At 32.5% G+C, this 23,049-nt stretch overlaps 6 protein-coding genes across 7 annotated transcripts; 4 read left to right on the top strand and 2 right to left on the bottom strand.

The window, feature by feature from the left end:
* On the top strand, positions 1,306-2,006 carry LOC104781929. Its single transcript, XM_010506729.2, has one exon. It carries the CDS (start codon positions 1,590-1,592, stop codon positions 1,953-1,955), a length of 366 nt encoding a protein of 121 aa, XP_010505031.1. The 5' UTR covers positions 1,306-1,589; the 3' UTR covers positions 1,956-2,006.
* On the bottom strand, positions 4,220-5,467 carry LOC104781928 (AT-hook motif nuclear-localized protein 21-like). Its single transcript, XM_010506728.1, has one exon. It carries the CDS (start codon positions 5,227-5,229, stop codon positions 4,372-4,374), a length of 858 nt encoding a protein of 285 aa, XP_010505030.1. The 5' UTR covers positions 5,230-5,467; the 3' UTR covers positions 4,220-4,371.
* LOC104781927 lies at positions 10,419-12,845 on the bottom strand. 2 transcript variants are annotated; one of them, XM_010506727.2, is made up of 10 exons: positions 12,715-12,844; positions 12,334-12,609; positions 12,063-12,214; positions 11,861-11,956; positions 11,699-11,761; positions 11,537-11,605; positions 11,340-11,442; positions 11,181-11,246; positions 10,960-11,048; positions 10,419-10,785 (listed from the first exon to the last, which is right to left on the bottom strand). In XM_010506727.2, the coding sequence occupies exons 2-10, from the start codon at positions 12,545-12,547 to the stop codon at positions 10,636-10,638; spliced, it is 1,002 nt and encodes a 333-aa protein (XP_010505029.1). In that variant the 5' UTR covers positions 12,548-12,609; positions 12,715-12,844; the 3' UTR covers positions 10,419-10,635. The 2 variants fall into 2 exon arrangements, with proteins under 2 accessions (XP_010505029.1, XP_010505028.1); XM_010506726.2 differs by having other exon boundaries at positions 12,334-12,845.
* LOC104781926 lies at positions 13,652-15,662 on the top strand. The gene is made up of 7 exons (XM_010506724.1): positions 13,652-13,741; positions 13,867-13,938; positions 14,296-14,442; positions 14,531-14,695; positions 14,807-14,860; positions 15,005-15,151; positions 15,291-15,662. The coding sequence occupies exons 1-7, from the start codon at positions 13,664-13,666 to the stop codon at positions 15,660-15,662; spliced, it is 1,035 nt and encodes a 344-aa protein (XP_010505026.1). The 5' UTR covers positions 13,652-13,663.
* Positions 18,942-20,892, top strand: LOC104781925. Its single transcript, XM_019244381.1, has 7 exons — positions 18,942-19,050; positions 19,142-19,213; positions 19,564-19,710; positions 19,801-19,974; positions 20,078-20,131; positions 20,235-20,381; positions 20,521-20,892. Exons 1-7 carry the CDS (start codon positions 18,979-18,981, stop codon positions 20,890-20,892), a joined length of 1,038 nt encoding a protein of 345 aa, XP_019099926.1. The 5' UTR covers positions 18,942-18,978.
* Positions 21,105-22,616, top strand: LOC104781924 (multiple organellar RNA editing factor 6, mitochondrial). Its single transcript, XM_010506722.2, has 4 exons — positions 21,105-21,535; positions 21,625-21,722; positions 21,851-21,916; positions 22,267-22,616. The coding sequence occupies exons 1-4, from the start codon at positions 21,147-21,149 to the stop codon at positions 22,410-22,412; spliced, it is 699 nt and encodes a 232-aa protein (XP_010505024.1). The 5' UTR covers positions 21,105-21,146; the 3' UTR covers positions 22,413-22,616.

Here is a 23,049-nt window from a genome sequence, read left to right as displayed (position 1 = left end):
GCGAAGGAAAAGATCAGCGACATGGCCAGTACGGCCAAGGAGAAGCTCAACATCGGAGGCGCGAAGGCTCAAGGTCATGCGGAGAAGACGATGGCGAGGACCAAAAAAGAGAAGAAGTTGGCCGAAGAGCGAGAGAAGTCTAAGGAGGCACAGGCCAAGGCTGACCTCCACGAATCCAAGGCTGAGCATGCGGCTGACGCTCAGGTTCATGGCCACCATCTTCCTGGTCACTCCACCTACCCTACCCGATCTACGGGTGCTGCTTACCCGCCAGGACAGATATAAACCTAGCTAGCTTTATATGGGCTATATCATAATTAAGTTAACGGTCTAGTTTACCGATATAATAAGAATGTTTTTTCTAATATATAATAAGATTAGCCGTCTTGAAATTTTATTGGGTAGTTTTTATAAATTTTGATTTCTTTTCTTTCTTTTCTTTTTCCTGTTATTTTCTTTTTATGTTTATGGATAGATGTCATAATGTAATCTCGCAGAAATAAACTTACTTAAATAATCTGTGTGTGTTGATCAAAAAATAAAATAAAAACAATCTCTGTGTGTGAGCTTATTGGAGGCGGAATACGAAGCACGAGGGAAAAACTATGTTTTGCTACTAAATGATGCAGAACGTCGATGCTATTAAGTTTTAAACTTTGGTGAGGATCGGAAATAAAAGAGCTACATAGAGTGCTACTATAATCCATGATGAAATAATAATAATTAAAATTTGTGTGAGTTTGTAAAATGATGGAGAAATCGACACAAAGCGAAAAACCATTACGTATATGAGTTTACTATTTGAGAATGGTGAGAAACTATGGAGAAAATGCTTTTGAAAAATATATGTTAGATTTTTAAAATGGGTTAGATTTTTAAAATGGGTTAGTAGCTATAAAGAATATCGATTTGTTATAAATCAATATCACAATCCATACTTTTTGACTTTTCGGACAAAAGTCGAATGTAAAATACGAATCGATATTCACAGTCCATACTATTTGATCTTTCGGACAAATGTCGAATGTAAAAACGATACAGTATTTTATTTTGAATTGAATTTAACATTACATTCAAAAAGAAAAATATTCGTAATCTATACTTATAAACAGAAAGTATTCATAAGCCATAACAAATAAAGATATTCGGTAACACGAATATTTCGGATGTAAATGAAAGTTGTTTTCTTTCTTTTTTTGGTAATGATATAATAAATGCAAAGTTTGCGTATATGTCTAAACGTTAGTTAGAAAATGATTTTTTTTTGATATATATATATAGCTGGAAATTTTTCATATATGTACAAGTGAAATCGTTCTCTGTCTAAAAACAAGTGGACGGAGAAAGACAGTTTAGCCGGTGGGTCGGCCATCGAACTCTTGACATATAACATCGCAACAATATCAACCAACCACAGCTTGCCACGTAGCAAATATTGGCGTGAAAAATCTGTCGTCCGTAAGCTTTACACACGGGCTTTACATAAATCAAACCGCGTTTAATCCAAAACCATTCATTTGTGTTTTTGGATGTTTATAAACTCTTAATATATTTTTCTTATTGAATTATCTATTTACTTCTTCTCTCAAATGGGTTGTTTGATTTCTCCGGTGATGAAACTCCGTCGTCTCTCCTCAGCTGACTCGAGGCGGTTTGCATACCGGAATCTGACCGAGAATATGGAAGATCCGGTCATAAGGGTGGTGGTAGGGAAGGAGATGAAAGAGTTCATGGTCGAACCGAACGTACTCGAAGAATACCCGTTTAGAGTCTTGATAGGATCGGTTAAGGATCGTGCCAAGAACCGGTTAAACAGGTCCGGCAGAGTGGTGTGGCTTGATCATGTCGACTCGATCTTGTCTGAGCACTTGTTGTGGCTTCTTCGGAACGACGCCTCTACGTTTTCTGATTTGGATGTTGTCGAGATCATTGATTTTTATGCTCAAGATTGTTAGGTAAAAAATAGATTAACGTGGAATAATAACAAAGACTTTTTAATGAAGGTATGAGTCATTCATAAAAGAACAAAAAAAATTATGCGAGCAATCGTCGGCTAGATTTAACTGGGCTATCACGAGAAGGCGCATTAGTTTTCTTAGTTTTATCTAAAGTATTTGATATGCGACATACGTGGGCCTTTGAGTTGGTCCTTTATATTAGTTTTGAAATTAGATAAGCAAGAAGAACCAACAAACTTTAACAAAAAAAATAGAAGAACCAACAAAACATGTTCTCTTCTTTTATTCCAAGTTTTGTTTCAACTACTATAATACATAGAGTAATACGAGGGAAAGAAAAAAAAACGAGTTCTAAATCTACAACTTTTATTTTGCCCTCAAAAGTAATGAACTTATAAAATCCAATACAAGGACACTTTGGTAGCAGTCTTAACCGGTAAGTGGTACAGTTGTACTGTGGCAATCTAACATTGTTATAATAAAGGATATAACCAGTATAAGCATTTGCAATATTCAATTAGCCAAAAAAATTAGTGGTCAAACATTTGGATGTGATAGTTTGTTTTATGTTTTACTAATAATTATTATGTATATCAAACTATAATTAGCAAGTAAACTTTTGCACCTTTATGGACTTTATATAAAGAAACTTTTATTAGCTTCTTATAGAACATGATCATGTTCATTGGATACAAAATCCAATGAAGATAAAAGAATGATCCGTGGTACTTCGGTCAAAATCATCGTTGTCTCTTCTTTACCCACAGCTGAAATATTTTTTATCAACACTTTAACATTATTTAGAGATAACTTAATTAAATATATTGTTGACAAAAAAAAAAAGTCAACTTGTGTATTACGCCACCCCTCACAAAAACCAGCAGTGGTATACTTCTCTAATGATGTATGGTTTTATACTTTTAATTACATTATTAAAATACTTAAACTAATTAATAAGTCAAAGATGACAAGATATATATTCCTGTAATGAAGTTCTAACTAACTTCTAACAATTGTATTTTTTTTTTTCACTAAAGAAAAATTTCAGTTTACAGTTTTACTTTCATTTCAGATTCGAATTTACATACGGTACGTATTGTTATCCTTCGAGATTGATGAAATTACAAGCTAAAATATATAATCTATTGGATAGCAAGGACCCTTCCCCGCAAGCTCGACTTATCAAACTCATTGACAAAATCGTACGTAATCGTCTCAACTTAATTTTCGGGTTACACGATCACCGCTACGATGAAGGCCTGCAACTCTGGTTCTCCACAAGAGCTTATGCTCGATCCTCCACTCCTATTTAAGTTATGATAAATTATATGATATTTTAATCTTATTTGGCTATTATTTTCAAACGATGAAACATTCATTATAAAAACGTTTTTTGGTTGAATATAATTTTACATTCTTTAAAAAAGAAATCTATTGGATATATAAAAAAACACCCAGGTAAAAAATAATTAGGAACCATGTTTTTACTGTTTAGTTCACAACGAATGATCAATATTTTATGTTTAGAATCCATAACCCTACTCCAAACTATAAGCAATAGTATAGTATTGGACAAAAATAAAGTAATGGTTGTTAGTCGATACTAATTGTTGACAATGAACATTAATCTCGGCTACTTTACTTTATATAATTGCGTGTGTGACAGCTTAGCATCAAATGGGTTGGGCAATTAAGGGCATGATTGGCAATGAATTGGTCAAATTAACAAATTTAATTTATTAATTAGCACTCCACTTGCACTTTCTCTTTGTATGTTACCGCTATTACTTTAATTTGTTTTTTTGGTCGTATTTTTTTGTCGTTTACTATAATTTCCGGTCATGTATTTATTTTATAACATGGTGACCTCAAAATTTGAAAAAGAAAACTTATTCAGCCATGTGTTTGGAAAACCCTAGTGAGCAATATGATTATTATTGTTTAAGGGAGAGAATCAGAGAAACAAGAAATTCTCCAGTATTGTGATTTTTATATCAAAAAACCATTTGCATCCAAGTATCTCATATATATTCTCTTTATTAAAATTGTATTTGTAAAAAAAAATGATTAAAGTTTTAACTCATTAAACCCATTTAAATTACGAGAGAAATGTATTTGCCATCTTATTCATCCCTTATAATGCAAAGCTTTCTACGTGGGTTAATTTGATAACACTACCCTTATTATATTTATCAACCGATCGAATAAGATTTGAGAAATTCAAAAGATAAATATCAATAACCTAAGTAAAAATCATGCACTTAGAGGGTCAATACATGAATAATATTAATGTTTGCTTTCTTAAATCATAATTTCATAAATTTTCGAGAGGAGAAAAAAAGGATGAAAAATCAATTTCATAAAATTTCATCAATCATAAAAGTCATAAAAATGTTTCTTAATTAAACATTTGCTAAAACGGAGCCCTACCGGCGCCGGCGGAATTCCCCGGCCAACTTTCAACTCCCATCTGAGGCATACTCATAGGCAAATTAAAGAACGGCAATCCTCCGCCACCGCCGGTGGCTTCCGAGTACATATTCCCTCCTCCGCCGCCGCTTTGAACCTGCAAGTGCTCTTCATGCTCGTCCAAAGGCAACCTTTCGTAAGCCACGTTAGTAAAAGACGCCGCCATGACCATCACCGGCCCTGCCGCCATCAACTCACCAACTACGTTACCTCCGACGACCTGTCCCTGAGCTCCGGCGAGGAATATCGTCAAGCTGGTCGCCCCTGGAGGAGCAGGTGGTGGGAGAAAAGATCCGGAGAGAGAAAGAATCTCAAAAGTACCGCGTAGAGTCATAACGGCTCCAGCCGCCGTGGGCTGACGGATGCTGACGTTAGTGACGGTTCCAGTGCCGGACAAAACACAAACCCCGCGCTGTCTCCGGCGGGCATAAGTGGAGATACACTCGAAAACATCGCAGCCACTTCCAACTTCAAGAATGTGAGCCCTAAGAGTGTTTGCGCTCTCGCGCGTGACGATCACCGGTGGCTTCGGTTTGTTCTTCGATCCAGCCGGACGGCCACGTGGCCTCCGCATGACGAGGTCACCGCTCCCTCCTCCTCCACCGCCTCCGAGTCCAGAGTTGTCATTAGAAGTTATCAAATCTAAACCTTGATGATGATTAAGATTATGATGGTGATGGTGGTGGTTTCCTCCGGTGCCACCGTTATCTTCGTGGTGATTTTCGGTGGTGAACTGGCCACTGCCGCCGCCATCGACGTTGTGGACGTAGCGAGAACCTGTGCCTAGATCGAGACCAGCCATGCCAACATCAAACAGAAAAGAAAAGAAAAAAATTGACGAAAAAGAAAAGTATATTAAAAAGAGATTGGAGATTCTAATGATTTAGGTTTTAGATTTAATGTAAGAGATAGCAGGACAAGCGGATAAATTATAAAAAGTGGAGAAGAAAATATATAGAAACCTGAAAAATGAAATATGTAATGTATCAAGTAGAGAAAGATGAAGAAGAAGACTAAGTCTTCTCTCTAGACCCAATGGCCCCAAGAGACAATTATTATTATTATAAGGTTTTATTCTGTGTCCTAATGTATTATTATATGTCAAAGTTCGAGATGAAGTTGCTCATAAGTTTTATAATATATATTGTCGAGTATGTATAAAGACGTTATTGTGGTTCTTAGATTTCGTTAAATGTATATATTATCGAAGAAGCTAACATTGTTTATCATGTCTTCTCGCAGAATAAAGCAATGGACACAATATGATCCCAAGAATGTGGAAATATATATTTATCTTACATATGATTCTATAAACCGATAATCTTGTATTCTTTTTCTTTCCATCACTGTTTTATATATGTATAATGTCACCAATCAAATTCCCAATATTTAAAACTGAGACTTCTTAGTTATAATCAGGACAGTCTATTGAACCAATATGATTAGACTAGCTATAGAATGGGTTTTTCCAAAGGCTAAAATGATTTTTTTCATTTAGCTAGCTTGTACAAAACTACTAAAAACATATGCAAATAATTACTACATATATAAGAATTTAGACAGTAAAGCACGTACGCTCAAGTAAAGGTCTTAAAATGATCCTAACAGAGATCTTTAGAAGCAAATGTAACAAGCATGGTGAATGTTAGATTCTCTTCAGAAACTCAATAATTAAGAGGCGACGTTATTGAAATGAATTCTTTTTCTAAAATTTTAAGGATATCTCCCTCCATAAAACGAAGAGAGTATTGATAGATTTTATTTCATTAGGGTTGGAGTAATTGGGTTACCCGACCAGAAAGTTGGTGGAGTTCCAGTTTATGGTACAAGTCTAGAAGAGATATGATGTTAACCTTGTAACCCTTATCAATAGATATATCAAGTGCACTACTTGTTGTGGATCAAAATAGGTTCGATGTTTGTTCCTGAAAATTCTTAGATACCAACATTCATGAGTTGTTATAGTTTTGACCCATCTCTACGATCAATGTCATTTCATTTGTGTGTCTTCATTCAAACTTCTAAGTCTTGTTGTCACTCATAGAAAAATTAGTATTTTACTAATTTTGGTAGTACATTTTATTTGCCTTGCAGTCAAGCTCTCTACTGTCTTTGCACTCGAGGGCTCCATCGACTACGCCTTTCGGCCTGATCTTACGCCCTGACTCACCCTCCGTGGAATCAAATACGAAGTGGATGAAGTTGGCTTGAATGTAAGCTAGAAGACAAAAAAAAAACTCGATTGTTAACTATAGTTGGTTAACCAAGTTGACCAATTAACTATGGTTTTTTTTGTTTTTTCTCTGTCAACGATAAACTATGGTTAACAACTTAACAACTTGAAGTTTTTTACTAATTATTAATTACAATAAAGATGAGAACACATTAAACAAAAGGCACGAAAACGCGGAGATCCATGCGGACAAGTGACGGATGCGCAGTGTCGCGTTGGTCCACGCGCTGATGAGCTCTGAATCTCTGATATTTTCGGCAACTAATATACATCAAAACAAAAACAAAATTATTCAAGCTTCTTTGTTAAAAATATTTAGATAGTTAGTAGTTACATATCTGATCGACTATGTCTATTGTGTTTACATAAAGAAGATTACCAGTTTTAAAATTAAGAAACTCTCTATAGTCTATATTACTATATAAAGCTCTCACACGAACAAGAAGAAGTCTATATATAACTACTGTTTCTTCAAAAATAATACCCCAAACGATAACTTGGGCATGTATTTTGCAACTCACAACAACTTAATCTGAATAACCTTTCAATTTGTCAAAACGACGAAAATATCAGTTTGAACTGAGAAAATCAAACTGTTATCTACGCCTACTATTTATTTTATTTTGGTTAAAGTTGTTCGAATACAAAAAAAATGTTTTTTAAAAACGTAAAACCATATAAGCTAAGTTAGTTTCTTTTCACCTATTATGTCTTTTTTTTTTGGACAACCTCACCTATTATGTCAAGTTAACTATTATAATATTTTTTTGAAGTTTTTTTTTCATAAGAATATTAGCTAACGTTTTCATAAGAAGGTTAGTGAGTGTGTATAATTCGTGTACATGTCATATGTTAAATGGAGATTAACGGTGCAACAAAAATAAAACATATAAACAAAGTAACTCGTGGTGATTTTTTTTAAATCAACTGACAAATCTTCTAAGTTTCTCGAATTAACAAACCGATTTTTTTTTTTTTTTTTGGTAAAAAAAGTTAGTGAGTATATACCAAAAGACCAAAAGACGTACAGTCGACCACAAGACTGTCCGAAAGTACATCTATTTATTTATAATTCACCCATCACATAGTAAGACTAGGCGTTGCAGTTGCAACTATCGTTAGACGAACAAAAGGTCTAAATACTGTAATTTCAATAAAGGAGATAAAATCATATTGTTTTATGTTCTTTGATAATAGGATCGTTTAGCAATATGATAAATTATGAAATGCACAACGCAATAGTTTATACGATGAATAATTATTTAAGAAAAAAATGAGTAGTTATATGGAAAGGGATAGACTCAGCAAAGGCGGACAACGTGTGACGGCTTCTTGTGCAAATGTATGGTTTATCGATTAATCAGCGGAGCCATTTTAATAATAAATCAAGAAGCCGTCCATTAGTTATAAAATTATAAATTCTACTCAACTTATATTCAATAATGATCAACTAGTTTTATAATCTTATATGATTCCACCAATCGCTAATCCAATACAAGAGATAACTAATTGCATTGGACTTTGAAAGTTAATTAATTTCTTAAGATCATCTTTTTATAATTAAATACGTTTAAACTATCATATTATATTCTTTTGATAATTAATTGTACAGTCTGGAAGTGCTTTGTTTTGGTCTTGCGACACAGTATAATTATAGTATACATGCCGATCACATATATTATGAATTAAGTAATTTGATGGTGGCCAACTTCGCAACACCAAAACATATGGCCACCACCGAACTTTATGCGAAGTTGCAAGTGTGTTATCTGACCAAATGTTCTTTTTCTTCTTCTTTTCTTCTTCTTGTTTCTTTTTTCCCCCGGATTGAAATGTAAATAATTGCGAAATTTGAGATAACCTTACTACGTTAGTGATCACTCGAGGGTGTCATGTAAAAAGTAATCAATAATCTTGATCAACCAATATAAGGATATCGCGGATTGATATCCATATGCATGCATATCCATTTGCGTGTATATATATCTGTGTTTGCAGCAGGTTTGAGACCATTAAATACTTTATCTTACTAGAATATGCGTTAGTTTCTCTATAGATTGGTCTGATATGTTTAATTAGAGAAATTTAGAATAAGACCGTAATGTGAATAGTCATTAGTTTAATAAATTCCACGGACGCAAGCATCTTAATTATCATACCAACATTTTTGGAATCTTCTCCTGATTTTATGTATATTTCAGCTCAAGATTTTGTACATATAAATAAAACTGATGTGTTTCTAAAGACTAGACAGACAACGATAATGAGATATTCTCGTTATTGTTGTAACTAGCTATACTAATTATGAATGTATTGTAAATGACTTTTTTTTTGTTGTCAGCGTACTTTCAACTTAGAAAAAAATACAAGTGAAACATAGTAAGTTAAATTTAACGTGCAATATAAAAAAGAATGTGTGTCTTTGAAAAGTTTGTACGGTCACATAAATCACTGTTTTAAAATTATAAAAAAAAGCTTTCATAATCACGAGAGTAAAATATGGTATATTATTTATCATAACTTTTAAATTTTATAAATGGTGGCTAAACTAAATTGTTGTGAGTTTAATATTTATCTTTTGTTTTTAATTTCGTTCGTTACGACTACGAGCAATATAATGTTGGTGTTTAGAATAATTTAAGTTAAATGATATAATCTGGACATGAAGAAATAAAATAATATACACCAATACAATAAGGTTTGCTCCTCCACATGATTCTACCGACTACTCGCTTTCATTTGTCGTTTTCTGAAAATTAATTAAGATTAGCTTTTAATTAATTTATTCTCTGTTAAGATTAGTTTTGAATTATTAAGGAGACATAATCAGTTGACCCAATAAAAAAGAAGACATAATTATTTAATTTATCCTTCTTCTGTCCATTATTGGTTTATTACTTAATTAGAGTTTTGGACCAAACTTTGGAGTTCGGATACCAAATTCGTGATTAGAGGTACACTAATTAATGTATTTTAGAAAAACAAATATAGCAAGAGCAATCGAATTCACCACATTGCTAGTATTATTTTTTTAAATTTGCCCTTGCCAACTATTCTTGCTTGGGTTCTGGAAACTCTGTTTCGAATACCAGCAAAATGTTTTGGATACTAGTAATTGTCCTATCAATTCGAACAAATTTTTCCTTAGACATAAACATACAAGCTCTCTAATATTCGAATACTAAAATTCATGTTTATGTCTAGCGAATTTTTTCCTTAAAAAAGAAGGTTTAAGTTTTATATGTTACGTATAATAGATGATGTCTTGCGCCATGCATAATTAAATATTGTGTAGCTTTTAAAATATCAAATATATTAGAATTTTTTATTTTATTGTTAATTGCTAATGATGTTCATAATAATGTTCAATCTATGATTTTAGTTCCAATTTGAGTAAAGAGTTTTTTTCATATTATGAATAGTATACAAACAAATTTGAGTACAGAGTTTTCAATCTATGGTTATGTAGACGATTTATTATAGCTTCGGTTTTAGCTTGATTTCAAGTTTCAAATAAATTTAGGTGTTGTAATAGTTAAGTTCAAATTGAGTTTGGATAGAAGCAAATGAAAATGAAGGCACTGGCCATGCAAGGGCACAAAGCAAAGCAATACCTAGAGATGCAGGCCCAACTGCCCAAGGGAAACAACGTGTAGACTAGAAAGTCTACATAAGCAAACTGTGGCCACTAAATGCTCAAACTTTTGTATATATTGGTACTGCGGTCAATATAATCATAAAAGGTTGCACAAAAAAAATAAAAATAAAGAAGTTACTTCTCAAGTATAATATATATATATATATAAGGATATTATTATATATGTACACAGTACACCTATAGTATGTAAGTTTCTACTGTATGAAGGTCTCTAATTGATTGGAAGAGGTCCTAGCTAATTTCCCTAATCACTATACGACCCCATACCAAAAAAATACACACAAATCCACCCCAACCAATTAAAATCTAGAGTTGATTTAAATCAACTTATCAGTAGCCTCCGATCTGATCCGTTCGACTCTCCGACGTAATCTTCTCCGGTGATCGTGAATTTTCCATAGCCCATGTCCTAATACGACCCCCGAGTATATACCATGCGTCATCATCGGTGCTAGAATATTATCCGTCTTGAAATTTGAAAAAAAGAACGAACATATCAGAACTAGGTAAACCAGTCAATTAGTTAATCAACCGGTTTGGTTTTTTAACAAGAAAAAAATCGTATAGCTCTACCAACTGGAACCAGAATTATTGCATACCAAACTGAACCAAAACGAAAAATGAAACGGAGATGTTGTTACCTGAACCCATTCAATACCGAGGTAGAGAGCTAAGAGTCCTTCGAGGAGGGGAGAGTAAATCTTCTTCATCTGTCTCTTTTCGTACCAAGCTGCTCAAAGCAATGACAAAACATTATATATCATACCCAGCGGATCAAATTAATATGATAACCAAACCGTTTTCATGTTCTCCGAGCAAAATCTTTCTCACAAAAACATGATCAGAAGAAGAGAACGAGTACCTGACAAAAGCTTCTTAAAATCATCTCGGCGTGACCTTAAAACGGGGGCAACAATGTATGTAGGGTCTGAAAACGAAAACGAAAACGAAAACGAGAAATGAGGAAGAACTGAATCAACTATAAGAAACTAGATAACTTAAAACATGACCAAATCCTAACCTTTTGGAGAAGCAGCAAAAAAGTAGAGAGAGCCTGTGAGAGTCGCGGTGATTACAGCTGCAAATGCTTGAGCAAATGGCACAAATGGAGGAAAGACTCCAGTCTAGAAGTCATAATAACAGACAACATATGAACTCCATGAAGATATATATGATCTAAACGTAGAAGAAATAATGTAAAGGAGAGATTTTAACTACCAGAGATGCCATGCCTCTAGAATCTGACATCAGTTGTGTTCCTTTCAAGAATATATCAGACAGAGCACCCTATGATAACCAGGCAATTACTCAGTAATAACACAAATAAAAAGTGGTATATGATATAAAGTTCTACTAGGCTAAGTTCTAATGAAACCGTACCTGCACAGCAACACGGTAAAAGAGCTCTTCTCCTATCGAACTGGCCGCAACAATGAGTATAAACTAAAGAAAACAACCAGAGATTGTCAAACACAAAACCAAGAATTCAATATCGAAGATTTGTAAAAAAAACCAAGAAAATTAAAAGCTATAATTTCTCACCTGCCATGGCGACATTCCGAAAAAAAAGTTTCTAAGCTCCTCATCTTCCACATCTCTGATGGCCCTAGCGTGGGGTGATAGCTTGACAACTTCATCCTGAGACCAGAGAAAAGAGAAAATCATCTAAAACCAATTCTAACAACATTAGAGCGAGATATCAAAAAGATGATACAAGAAGAGTGTTATAATAGCTTTAGCTTACATCGAGTATGAAGAGAAGAGCCATGATTGGTGGTGTTGCATAGCCAAGTCCAGCAAGAAGTGCATCAATAGAAATATCAAATCCACCAGATGAGTCAATTCCAGTCACAGAACATATGAATCTTCCTGCTACAGCCATTGCTCCATATATTCCTAATTTTCAAAACAAAATTTTCGAAATTTCACATACATTCATTAGAGAGCCTAGAGGTGAAACAGAACAGTTTTGTAAATCTTAAAGGTTTCGGATTTTGCAAAAATCTCTAACTCACCGATTCCGTAAGTAAGTCTAATGACGGCGCCAATTTTGTCCCAAATCGGGAAATCAACGGTGGTGGAATTAGCAAAGCCACGATCAAGTGTTGTCACCTCCATAGTAGAACCGGCGAATGTTCCACCGACGCCGTCTGTCTTCTCAATCCCTTCGCTGCTTTGTTCGGCGGAAGCTGTAACGCTTCGAGGCCTCCCTCCACCGTTAAATCTCATTCTCAAACTCCGACTTCTCTCCGGGAAGTCACAGACGCTAGTTGAAGAAGAGCATAATAAACCTGTCCGCGGAAACGACGGGGATGTAGCGTAAGAGAGTAACGGAAGCTCCATTGCTTCTTCTTCGTCTTCGAGCTAATCGGAAACTTAAAAAAAAAAAAAAAAACCTTTAGTCGTGATCTCTGACTGGTGAAGATATAGAAGTGTGCTTCGTCTTCTTCATTTGCTTTTTTTTTTTCTTCTTCTCTCTGCTGCTCTGTGTGCTTCGTTTATTTTGGGTTCTTTGAATGTAAAGCTGGAGGGATAAGGTTTTTTCTTGTCCGTTGGATTTATATCCTACGGTCGAGAGAATATGGGATTAGATGAAGCATATCTATGTAACCATTCAGTATTAGACACGTGGAGATAACATTGGCGGGATCAGAATCTCTGCCCAACGGAGGTAACTGTCGTCTCGTCTCATTATTATTTTCATTTATTTTTAATATCTTTAATTTAATAAAATGACTATAGTTTTAATAATTTTAAGGAGACGAAACCCAGGCAAATAAATTCATAATAAAGACAGTAGGTTTTTTTTTTTTAATTATATTTTCTTTGTTTCTTTTAGATTTGTTTATAATTTTTTTTTTCTAAATCCAATGTCTTTAAACGTTTTAGTATCTAGATGTAGTAATCGTTTTAGTATCCACATTTACATTTAATTTTTATTTCTTCATTAAAATATATTTTTTTAAAGATTATTTTTAGCCTAACTCTAATAAGAAATGCATGAGAAGTAAATACATAATGTGAATATGTGATAAATATGATTTGGAAAACAAAAAAAAACAATATTCCTTTAATAAATTTTGGTGGATTATTTTTGGTAAATTTATATTTATAAGGAATATAGTATATGACCATTAGCCATGTTTCCCTATATATATATATTTGACTGCGACCACAAAAATATATGCATAATTGCATATGCTATTTTTGGTAAAAAGATAATTAAAAAACGTATACACATCAATACCTTAAATATTCGTTGACCAGAATTAATATATTATTTTATTTATATTGGAAAGTATGGTAGAGTAACTACTTGGAGAGCAACAAAAAAAAAACTTATCAATGGCAATGGCATTAGATATATTGTTCTGTCTCTCTGTTTATCTGCTGTTTACACAAGGTGCACAAGGAAACATTGATGTGAGTCTCTTTAACTGTTTGACCAAAAAAATAAAAAAGTCTCTTTAACTTTTCTTTCTTTGTTCTTTCTTTTAAGATTTTCATTTTATTTTTACAACTGTTATCCTATTAAACAAATTTTACAGGATTATGACTGTGTTGATATATACAAACAACCGGCTTTTCAACACCCATTGTTGAAAAATCACAAGATTCAGGTAAGATAATTTTATTCTTATTCTTCCATTCCACCATAAAATAATTAAATTTTTCATATTGCGTTAGAATTCAGATATTTTATTTATTTTTAAAAGCTATGTTTAAATTGTATTTTCATACAAAATAAAATTTGTACTTTTTTTATAATGATTCAATTTTCAGTTTCAATTTTAAAATTTCAGATTTCTTATATAATGGCTATTCCTAAAAACATTTTGGATAAATATGTGAATTTTAGATTGTATATTATAATGAATAGATGTGGCTAATCAATCAGCTAGCAATGAAAAAAGTAGTTCGAGAAACATTTGTTAGGCCAAATCTTACTTTTATTTTGTTACTTGTGATGCATATAGGAAACATTCAACTTGGATGGAAATATTGAAAGAAGCAACAAATATAACACACAAGAGCATTGTCCAAAAGGAACAGTTGCAATTTTAAGACAAGGAAATGAATCTCACAGCGTTCATTTAAATTCAGACGAGTATTATGGTCAACATGTATATGTCTCCCTCTAATTTTTGTTTTCGAAAAGAGCTACTAAATCTCATTTAGTTATTAAGACTAACATATTTACAAAATTTATAGTTTGCAACGATTGAGACCATAACAGATGGAACTGTCCATCGAGGAGCCGAAGCAGAAATAAGTATTCACGATTTAAAGTTGCAAAACAATCAATACAGTAAAAGTCAAATATGGTTAGAGAATGGATCTGCAGGTAACCTCAATAGTATACAAGCTGGTTGGGCGGTAAGTTTATACCACTAGTTACTTACTAAAGATTATGCATTCACAAATATTCATGTGGTTATTAAATTATAAGCATAATTATATGTTTTTTTTTATGTTTTTTAATTGTAGGTGCATTCAAGGTTATACGGTGACAGCGTCACAAGATTAACAATATATTGGACTGTAAGTAGTTTTTAGTTAATGGTATTCACATAAGAACAATAACTAGCTTGTGGTGAAAGAGAAGAAATCAAAACAATTTGATGAGCTTTGCTATTTTATTAAGGTAACAAATATTATTATACATAATCTTTGCTTTTATTTCAGGGAGATGGTTATCGAAAAACTGGATGCTACAATACGCAATGTCCTGGCTTTGTGGTTGTAAGTCAAAAACTCTTTCTTGGAAAGGGATTTTGGGGGTCATCCATCTATGGTGAAACAAGCCTTACCTTTAACATTCAAGTTAATCAGGTAAATTTATATTTAGCCTTTATACGAAAAGATTTATATAGTTAGTTTCAATGAAATTATCAAACCATACAATTATTTTGACTTTTTGGATACTTGTTAAAGTATATTTTGTTTTTCACTTTTGTTTCATATATATTAGGATCCCAACAGTGGAAACTGGGTACTTCAAATATCTAATGAAGTGATTGGTTATTGGCCTAAAGAATTGTTTACTTACTTGAACAAAGGAGCTTCTCTAGTACGCTATGGAGGAAATACGTATTTATCTCCCGATGGAATTAGTCCTCCAATGGGGAATGGACATTTTCCGGTTGCAGATTTTAAAAAGACAGCACATTTCAAAAACATTGTGGTTAGAGACTCTAACTATAAAAGAGTTTATGTCGAAGATAAGAAAATAAGACGTTACGCTGATTCTTATAGTTGCTATAGAGTGACATATTGGGACTATTATAAATCCACTGGGGTAGCATTTTCATTTGGAGGACCAGGTGGAAATTGTGGTGTTTGAGGAATTCTATATGTGTTATGTATCAACAAAATAATATCAAATATCAGATATGAATTAATTTAAATTAAAAGTGATATAATATTTGATTTATTTTGTTTCTAATTAGCCTCATATTTATATATAAAAAAAAACCCTCATCTCATCCAAACGAGCCTCATTATGTCATCATCGATCATCGCCGGGAACCACACAAGTCTCAATGACGAAAACTCTATCTCGACCCACCACCTCACGAATCCTTTCTTTTCCAATTCCAATGTCGCCTCATCTCAGTCCCCGCTTCCTTCTCACCTCCACCATCCGTTAAATCACTGCTTTGACCCGTTTCACAACAATACAGACGCGGATGGATAGGTGTGATGGCTCTTATTCGCCTCTCAATTCTGGATCCAGTTTCAGTGATCGAACACCCACTAAAATGGCACCGCCATTTCCTGGTTGCAGTTACGAGCATTGGTTGATCGTCATGCACTACAAAAAATGTGTTGTTTTAAATAATTTACTTTTTATATTTGTATCAGAATTAAGTGATGTAAATATAATTTGTATCACTTTAAAAAATTATTTATTATTTGTTGATGCAAATAATTTACATAAATTTATTTCAAACTGATGTTATATTAAATCAGTTATAACAAATGATTCTAAATTATTGTGTCAGTTTTTATAAATGATTTTAAAATTTGGTATCATTTATGAATAATTGATACTAATAAAAGATTTATTGTTTTAAATATAATAACAGATTCATTTATTTTAAATATTTTTGAAATTATTTTAATATGCAAAAATAACAGATTCATTTATTTTAAATATTTTCGAAATTATTTTAGTATGCAAAAATTGTCTTTGATATCTATTAAAATCTTTTCGAATATGTACCGATATCTTTTATTAAAATTTTTATTTACAAAATAAATAAAAAGCATAAATACAATGCATTTAGTTTAATATAGATTCAACAAAAAGAAAAAAAAACTGATATGAACCCAAATCATAAATTGAAGCTTTTTTTCTTCTTGCTGAAGTGTCAAATGTATCTTCATAAGTGTTATATGAAACACATATTGCTTTTGTTCCCCCCTTTCTTTTCCATTGTTTTCATGACATTGTTGTTTCATCTTTAGATTTTCTGAGTGTATAAAACAAAAACAGAAGAAAAATTAGAATTCTACATTTGATAATAAAAAAAACTTGATATAAAAATAGGGAGAAGAAAAGAAGATTTACCTTTAAATGTTTTAGATGTGATGATTATATGCTGAAGATGTGTTGTAAATGCATAATTGTCTTTACCATTGGCTTGTTGACATTCAAAGAAGAAATTTTACAAAAGTTGTTGTTTTGATCACTCTCAAATTTTGTTTCTTATATGGATGGAGAAGCACTCTCACCCTTAATAATCATAATTTTTTTTTTAAATAGTTACAGATCGTGAGTGGTGTAGAGAGTGGAAACAAATTTTCAGTTTTTTTAAACAGCCTAAATACATATATAAAATTCCCCAATATTTTTAATAAAATCAAGAAAAGTTGAGAAATTGAAAAAATAAAAGAAAACAGGTTACGATATCCAAACAGATCTGTTTTTTTTTTAATATAATTATTATTTATGGAAAATATATCACGGATGCTGTATATTTACGATTTTTTTAATAATTATTAATTTATAGAAATATTTGTGATATAATGATTAATTATTATATTTAAATAAAATAAAATAATCATAATTTATATTTTTGAAATATTATTTTCGTATCTTTAAAATAATTAATAGTAGAAATTTATAAAACTTTTTTTGGTAAATAGTAATATATTTTTGATTTTTTATAGAAAAATAAATTGATTCTTGTTGAATAAAAAAAGATTAATATTGAATATTTTTGAGTTTTGACACATGTAAATTAATATTAACTTGCATCAGTTATATGCAACTGATATAATAAATTTTTGAAATACATATTTATTTAATTTTGCATCATTTTATTATTGATATCAGTTTTGTATCATTTATTTAATTGATATTTAATTTGTATCATTATATTAAGTGATGTAAATTATATTTTCTATTAAATATTTTTGAATTGATGCAAATTCAAATAAAATTGTGTCACTTTTATTGAACTGATGTCAAATTATTCGATTACGACATCAATAATTATAATGGATGCTAAACACATAATTATGCATCATTTATTAACAAGTCATTTAAATTGATATCATTTACTTTTGTGATTCTATTTAAGTGATGCAATGAACCATTTTTTTGTAGTGATGGACAAGCCCTGTGGTGAAAACACGTAAAAATAGCATATGATTAGTTGTTTGCTATGCTCAAACCCTAGCCAAATTTTTTGGCATGTAAGTCCTTCATATGTCGTGTTTGTTTGTATTTCTTAACTATTTCATTGTATCATACTGTAAGCTGATGCTTCTACACCTAGTTGGATGAGATTTTTCCCGCTGGAAAGGAAGATTTTGTGATACGTAACAAAGTAGCAGAAATCATCATATCATGCATTTAATGCTATGAGAAAATTCACCGCTGGAGGGTCCGACATATCTGTGTTGGTCCAACTCAAGTGTGCCCAGCGAAAACCCGAGACTTCGTAACCTTTTCCCTCTTTCTTAATTATTCCTCAAATATTTATTTAATCATCTCAATTTTAATAATTTAAGGTGAAAAATCCAAAAAAGTTACACAATAAAGTAGCTTTCATATCATATATTTTTTTAATTAAATTTTCCTATTTTTTTTAAGATAGATTTTGTATTTCTTTACTAAATTCTATTTCTTTGAACTTTTGCTTGAATTCTTGTCTAATACATATGTTATAAATCTAGTTGTATTCATTTCCATATCCACCTTTTAATTAAATACAATTTCTTTATAAAAATAAAAATTAAAACATTTTAAGAAATTCTTAACATTTTAGCCTAAATTATTATCCCTAATGATAAATTCATAAGAAGTAAATAAATAATGTGACAAATATGTTTTGGTAAACAAATCAGTATGATTATTTTTAATAAATTTTGGTTATTTGAATATTATTTTAGCAAAAAATCTTTGTAAATCTTTGAAAATTTTGGTAAATTTGTCTTATAAGGGATGTAGTATGGTCATTTAGATATATTCCCCTAAATATACATTTGATTTCTGACCAAAAAATATATGCATATGTTAATTTTGGTCAAGAGATTATAAAACGAGTAGTAATATAGCAATAGTTTAAAGTGGTTGACTGAATTTGTATATATATACCAGAAGGTATCATAGACAATAACTAGAGATAAACTAAAAATATAATTTATCAATGGCGTTACATCTAGCTCTATGTATCTGTGTTTATCTGTTGTTTACACAAAGCGCACAATGCAACATTGATGTGAGACTCTTTAATTTATGTTTGTTTGTTACTTTCAAAAATTATTTTTATTTTTACAATCTTTCTCTTATTTTTTCAACAAATTTTATAGGAATATGATTGTATTGATATATACAAACAACCGGCTTTTCAACATCCATTGTTGAAAAATCACAAGATTCAGGTAAGGCAGTTAAATGCTGGTAGATCATATAACTTAGATCTTATTCTATTCGTTGGAGTCAAAATCGAATAAAAACTCAAATATTTAATTTATTTTAAAAAAATTATGTTTAAATTGTATGAAGTATTCATGCAAAATAAAGTTAAAAATGATTCAATTTTTGGTTTTAATACTATATATTATTATAGTTAACATGACCATTCCTCAGAACATTTTGGACAAGTATTTCAGTTTAAATTTATATATTAGAATGAACAGTTGTGGTCAATCAAACAGCTATGAAAGAATTAGTCCGAGAAATATTTGTTATGCAGAATCTTACTCTCTTTTTTGACTTGTGATGGATACAGGAAACATTCAACTTAGATGGAAATATTGAAAGAAGCAACAAATATAGCACACAAGAGCATTGTCCAAAAGGAACAGTTGCAATTTTAAGACAAGGAAACGAATCACAGAGCGTTCGTTTGAATTCAGTCGAGTTTTATGGTCAACACATATGTCTCTCTCTATTTTTTTTCTTTCTGAAAGGAGTAATAAAGTCTCATTTAGTTATTAAGACTAACATATATTTAAAAATTTTACACTATGCAGCAATTGAGACAATGCAAAATGGAACTATCTATCGAGGAGCTGAAGCAGAAATAAGTATTCATGAATTATTAATATTGACCAACGGTCAATACAGTAAAAGTCAAATATGGTTAGAGAATGGACATGCAGGTCAAGTCAATAGTATACAAGCTGGTTGGACAATAAGTGTATACCACCATTTAGTTACTAAAGATTATGCATCGTATACACAATCATGTGGTTTTAACATATATGAGTATTTAACTATATGTTTTTATTTATTTATTATAGGTGCATCCAAGATTGTATGGTGACAATATCACACGATTAACAATATATTGGACTGTGAGTAGTTTTTAGTTAATTGTAAATCTATTCACATAAGAAACAAAAACAATTGGATGAACTTTACTAATTTATTTATTTATTTTTTAAAATTTATTTGTAGAGAGATCATTATCAAAAAACAGGATGCTATAATACACAATGTCCTGGCTTTGTGGTTGTAAGTCGAAAACTTATTCTTGGAAAAGGATTCTGGGGGTCATCCGTCTATGGTCAAAAGAGCCTTACCTTCCGAATGCAAGTTATTCAGGTAAATTATTTTTTAGTCTTATTTACGAATTTTTTTATATTAAGTTTCAAAAAAAATTATTAAACCACCAATTATTTTGATCTCTTGAGTATTTGTTGAAAGTCTTTTCTTTTTATTTATTTGTTTCATATGTATTTAGGATGGCTCCAGTGGAAATTGGGTTCTTAAATTCTTTGATGAAGTGGTTGGTTATTGGCCCAAAGAATTATTTACACACTTAAACAAAGGGGCTTCTCTAATAACATTTGGAGGAAATACTTATTTATCTCCATCTGGAATTAGTCCTCCTATGGGAAACGGACATTTTCCAATGACAGATTTAAAAAAGACAGCATATTTTAAAAACATCTTCGTTATAAATTCGAACCACAAGAAGGTGTATCTAGAGAATAAGAAAACAAGACTTGTTGCTGGCACATATAGTTGCTATAGGGTAACATATTTGGATTACCTTAAATCCACCGGATTGGCCTTCGCATTTGGAGGACCTGGTGGTCAATGTGGTTTTTGATGAATTCTATTAAATTTCTGAATAAAAATAAAGTTATATCTAATTATTTTTGTTTATTAACAAAGTTCAAACGTACAGTAGTAGTAGAAACGAATTCTCAATTTCTCATCATCTCTCATCCAAACGAGCCTTATATAGTTGGAAATGAAAAGGCCCAATAATAACAAACTTCAAGCCCAATTAATTTTACCCCTTTTACCTTAAACCCTAAGTCTCGTCATCGTCGATCATCGCCGGGAACCACACCAGTCTGAATGGCGAAAACACTATCCCGATCAACGGCCTCACGCGTAGCTAAGCGTTTCTTTTCCTCCTCAAATGCCGCCGCTTCTCAACCCCCGCTGCCTTCTCACCACCTCTCCCGTCGAACCTCACCGACGCTGTTCCACGCCATCGGGTACATCCCTGCTTTGACCCGTTTCACAACGATACGGACCCGGATGGATAGGTCCGGTGGATCGTATTCGCCGCTCAAATCCGGATCCAGTTTCAGTGATCGACCACCCACGGAAATGGCGCCGCTGTTTCCTGGCTGCGATTACGAGCATTGGCTGATCGTCATGGACAAGCCTGGGGGCGAAAACGCGCAGAAACAGCAAATGATTGATTGCTATGTTCAAACCCTAGCCAAAATTGTCGGCAGGTAAGTCCTTGTCGTGTTCGTTAAGTATTCCTCCTCAGCTACTTCACTGTTATGATACTCAAAATCTGATTCTTGTTTTGGTTTATCAGTGAGGAAGAAGCTAAGAAGAAGATCTACAATGTTTCGTGCGAGAGGTATTTTGGGTTTGGTTGTCAGATCGATGAGGAAACATCAAACAAACTTGAAGGTAATCTTTTGAGACACACTAAGTTTTTTTGTCAGTCACTGGATGTGTATGTATGGTTCTTTAGAATCCAGATGATGTGATTGTGATTGATGGAATTGGCTTCTTTTTTTAATTGAGACACTCATCAGGACTTCCTGGTGTTCTGTTCGTGCTTCCGGACTCTTATGTTGATCCAGAGTACAAAGATTACGGAGGTAAAGTGTATCAACACTGTTCTGCATTTTCTCAAGTTGTGTGTATTCATTGATCATTTCTTGATGTCCTTTTGTCATAATCATCAAGAATTTAAAAGTCTGGTTTTGGCATTGGTATGAGTGGATCTCTTGGAGAAGCATCACTCTTTTAAGTAAAAACTGAAACTTGACTGTATTTTTTTTAAGCAAACATTTTCTTTGATGATGCATTTGTTCACATATGTATGAAAGATTGATTGAACTTGCGAAGTGCTTCTTTGGTTTATGTACTTGATATCTTTTGTTGGATTCTATCAGGTTAGCTTAGCTTAGCTCAAAAACTCTTTGCTTAAATGTTATTGCAATTGCAGCTGAGTTGTTTGAGAACGGAGAAGTAGTTCCGCGTCCACCAGAGAGACAGAGGAGGATAGTGGAGTTAACAACTCAAAGAGGATCGGATAAACCAAAGTACCATGACAGAACCAGAAATGTCCGACGGAGGGAGAACATGCGTTGACTCTTATTCTCAGGACGCTCTACTCTAGAGCAATCCTTGCCTTTTGAGCTCAGATGCTCTTCTTTTTTCTTTGTTCTTTTAATTTGCTAGACTCTTAACGAATAATAATGTATATATGGTGGTGTTTTGGTGAAAGCGAATGCATCAAATTTGTTTCTGCAACTATCGATATAAATCTTCTTTTAATAATAAATTGTGTTACAAGTGTTGTGTCAATCTTTCTTTTGAAGAAACGATTCATTTCTTGGGTTGAGTACAGAGATACTTGCTTTGAAAAGAAAAGAAAAATGAGCGAGTTCGTCTGTCTGTTGTTGACTGAGGCGATGATAGAGCTAATTTTGTGACAAACAATACAAAAGCAATCATCATCAACAACCGGATATGTTAACTGAAGAAGACCCTGTGGCACTTTGCTCTTGAATGGGAACTGTTGATATCAAAGATGAGGGAGTACCTAGACCACATAACGCAACTGCTGAACCTTGAGAGAGGCAGCTATGACGAGCCAGCATGATCCTCACTGTGCCTGTAATGAAAGAACAGCAGGGAAGAGTAGTAGCCCCCATCCCTGAGCTTTTATAAGTAGACTAACATACATGAAAATCTGCTTTATTTTCTAGAGACTAAAACTTCGCCT

Source organism: Camelina sativa, chromosome 4 (assembly GCF_000633955.1).
Source record: "Camelina sativa cultivar DH55 chromosome 4, Cs, whole genome shotgun sequence".
NCBI classification, from domain to species: domain Eukaryota; kingdom Viridiplantae; phylum Streptophyta; class Magnoliopsida; order Brassicales; family Brassicaceae; genus Camelina; species Camelina sativa.
The sequence above is the reverse complement of the archived record's forward strand: the minus strand, read 5'-3'. Positions and strand labels throughout refer to the sequence as shown.

What these genes read in the sequence shown, in the direction of transcription:
- LOC104781929 (XM_010506729.2), top strand. Translation starts at nt 1,590, where the DNA reads ATGGGTTGTTTGATTTCTCCGGTGATGAAACTCCGTCGTCTCTCCTCA.
- LOC104781928 (XM_010506728.1), bottom strand. Translation starts at nt 5,229, where the DNA reads ATGGCTGGTCTCGATCTAGGCACAGGTTCTCGCTACGTCCACAACGTC.
- LOC104781927 (XM_010506726.2), bottom strand. Translation starts at nt 12,661, where the DNA reads ATGGAGCTTCCGTTACTCTCTTACGCTACATCCCCGTCGTTTCCGCGG. An exon ending in TTTACCGTGTTGCTGTGCAG is followed by an intron (nt 11,606 to 11,698) that starts GTACGGTTTCAT and finishes TGGTTATCATAG; the next exon opens with GGTGCTCTGTCTGATATATT. An exon ending in CTAGAGGCATGGCATCTCTG is followed by an intron (nt 11,443 to 11,536) that starts GTAGTTAAAATC and finishes TATGACTTCTAG; the next exon opens with ACTGGAGTCTTTCCTCCATT.
- LOC104781926 (XM_010506724.1), top strand. Translation starts at nt 13,664, where the DNA reads ATGGCAATGGCATTAGATATATTGTTCTGTCTCTCTGTTTATCTGCTG. An exon ending in GTATACAAGCTGGTTGGGCG is followed by an intron (nt 14,696 to 14,806) that starts GTAAGTTTATAC and finishes TTTTAATTGTAG; the next exon opens with GTGCATTCAAGGTTATACGG. An exon ending in GATTAACAATATATTGGACT is followed by an intron (nt 14,861 to 15,004) that starts GTAAGTAGTTTT and finishes CTTTTATTTCAG; the next exon opens with GGAGATGGTTATCGAAAAAC.
- LOC104781925 (XM_019244381.1), top strand. Translation starts at nt 18,979, where the DNA reads ATGGCGTTACATCTAGCTCTATGTATCTGTGTTTATCTGTTGTTTACA. An exon ending in TGAAAAATCACAAGATTCAG is followed by an intron (nt 19,214 to 19,563) that starts GTAAGGCAGTTA and finishes TGATGGATACAG; the next exon opens with GAAACATTCAACTTAGATGG. An exon ending in GATTAACAATATATTGGACT is followed by an intron (nt 20,132 to 20,234) that starts GTGAGTAGTTTT and finishes ATTTATTTGTAG; the next exon opens with AGAGATCATTATCAAAAAAC.
- LOC104781924 (XM_010506722.2), top strand. Translation starts at nt 21,147, where the DNA reads ATGGCGAAAACACTATCCCGATCAACGGCCTCACGCGTAGCTAAGCGT. An exon ending in CTAGCCAAAATTGTCGGCAG is followed by an intron (nt 21,536 to 21,624) that starts GTAAGTCCTTGT and finishes TTGGTTTATCAG; the next exon opens with TGAGGAAGAAGCTAAGAAGA. An exon ending in AACATCAAACAAACTTGAAG is followed by an intron (nt 21,723 to 21,850) that starts GTAATCTTTTGA and finishes GACACTCATCAG; the next exon opens with GACTTCCTGGTGTTCTGTTC.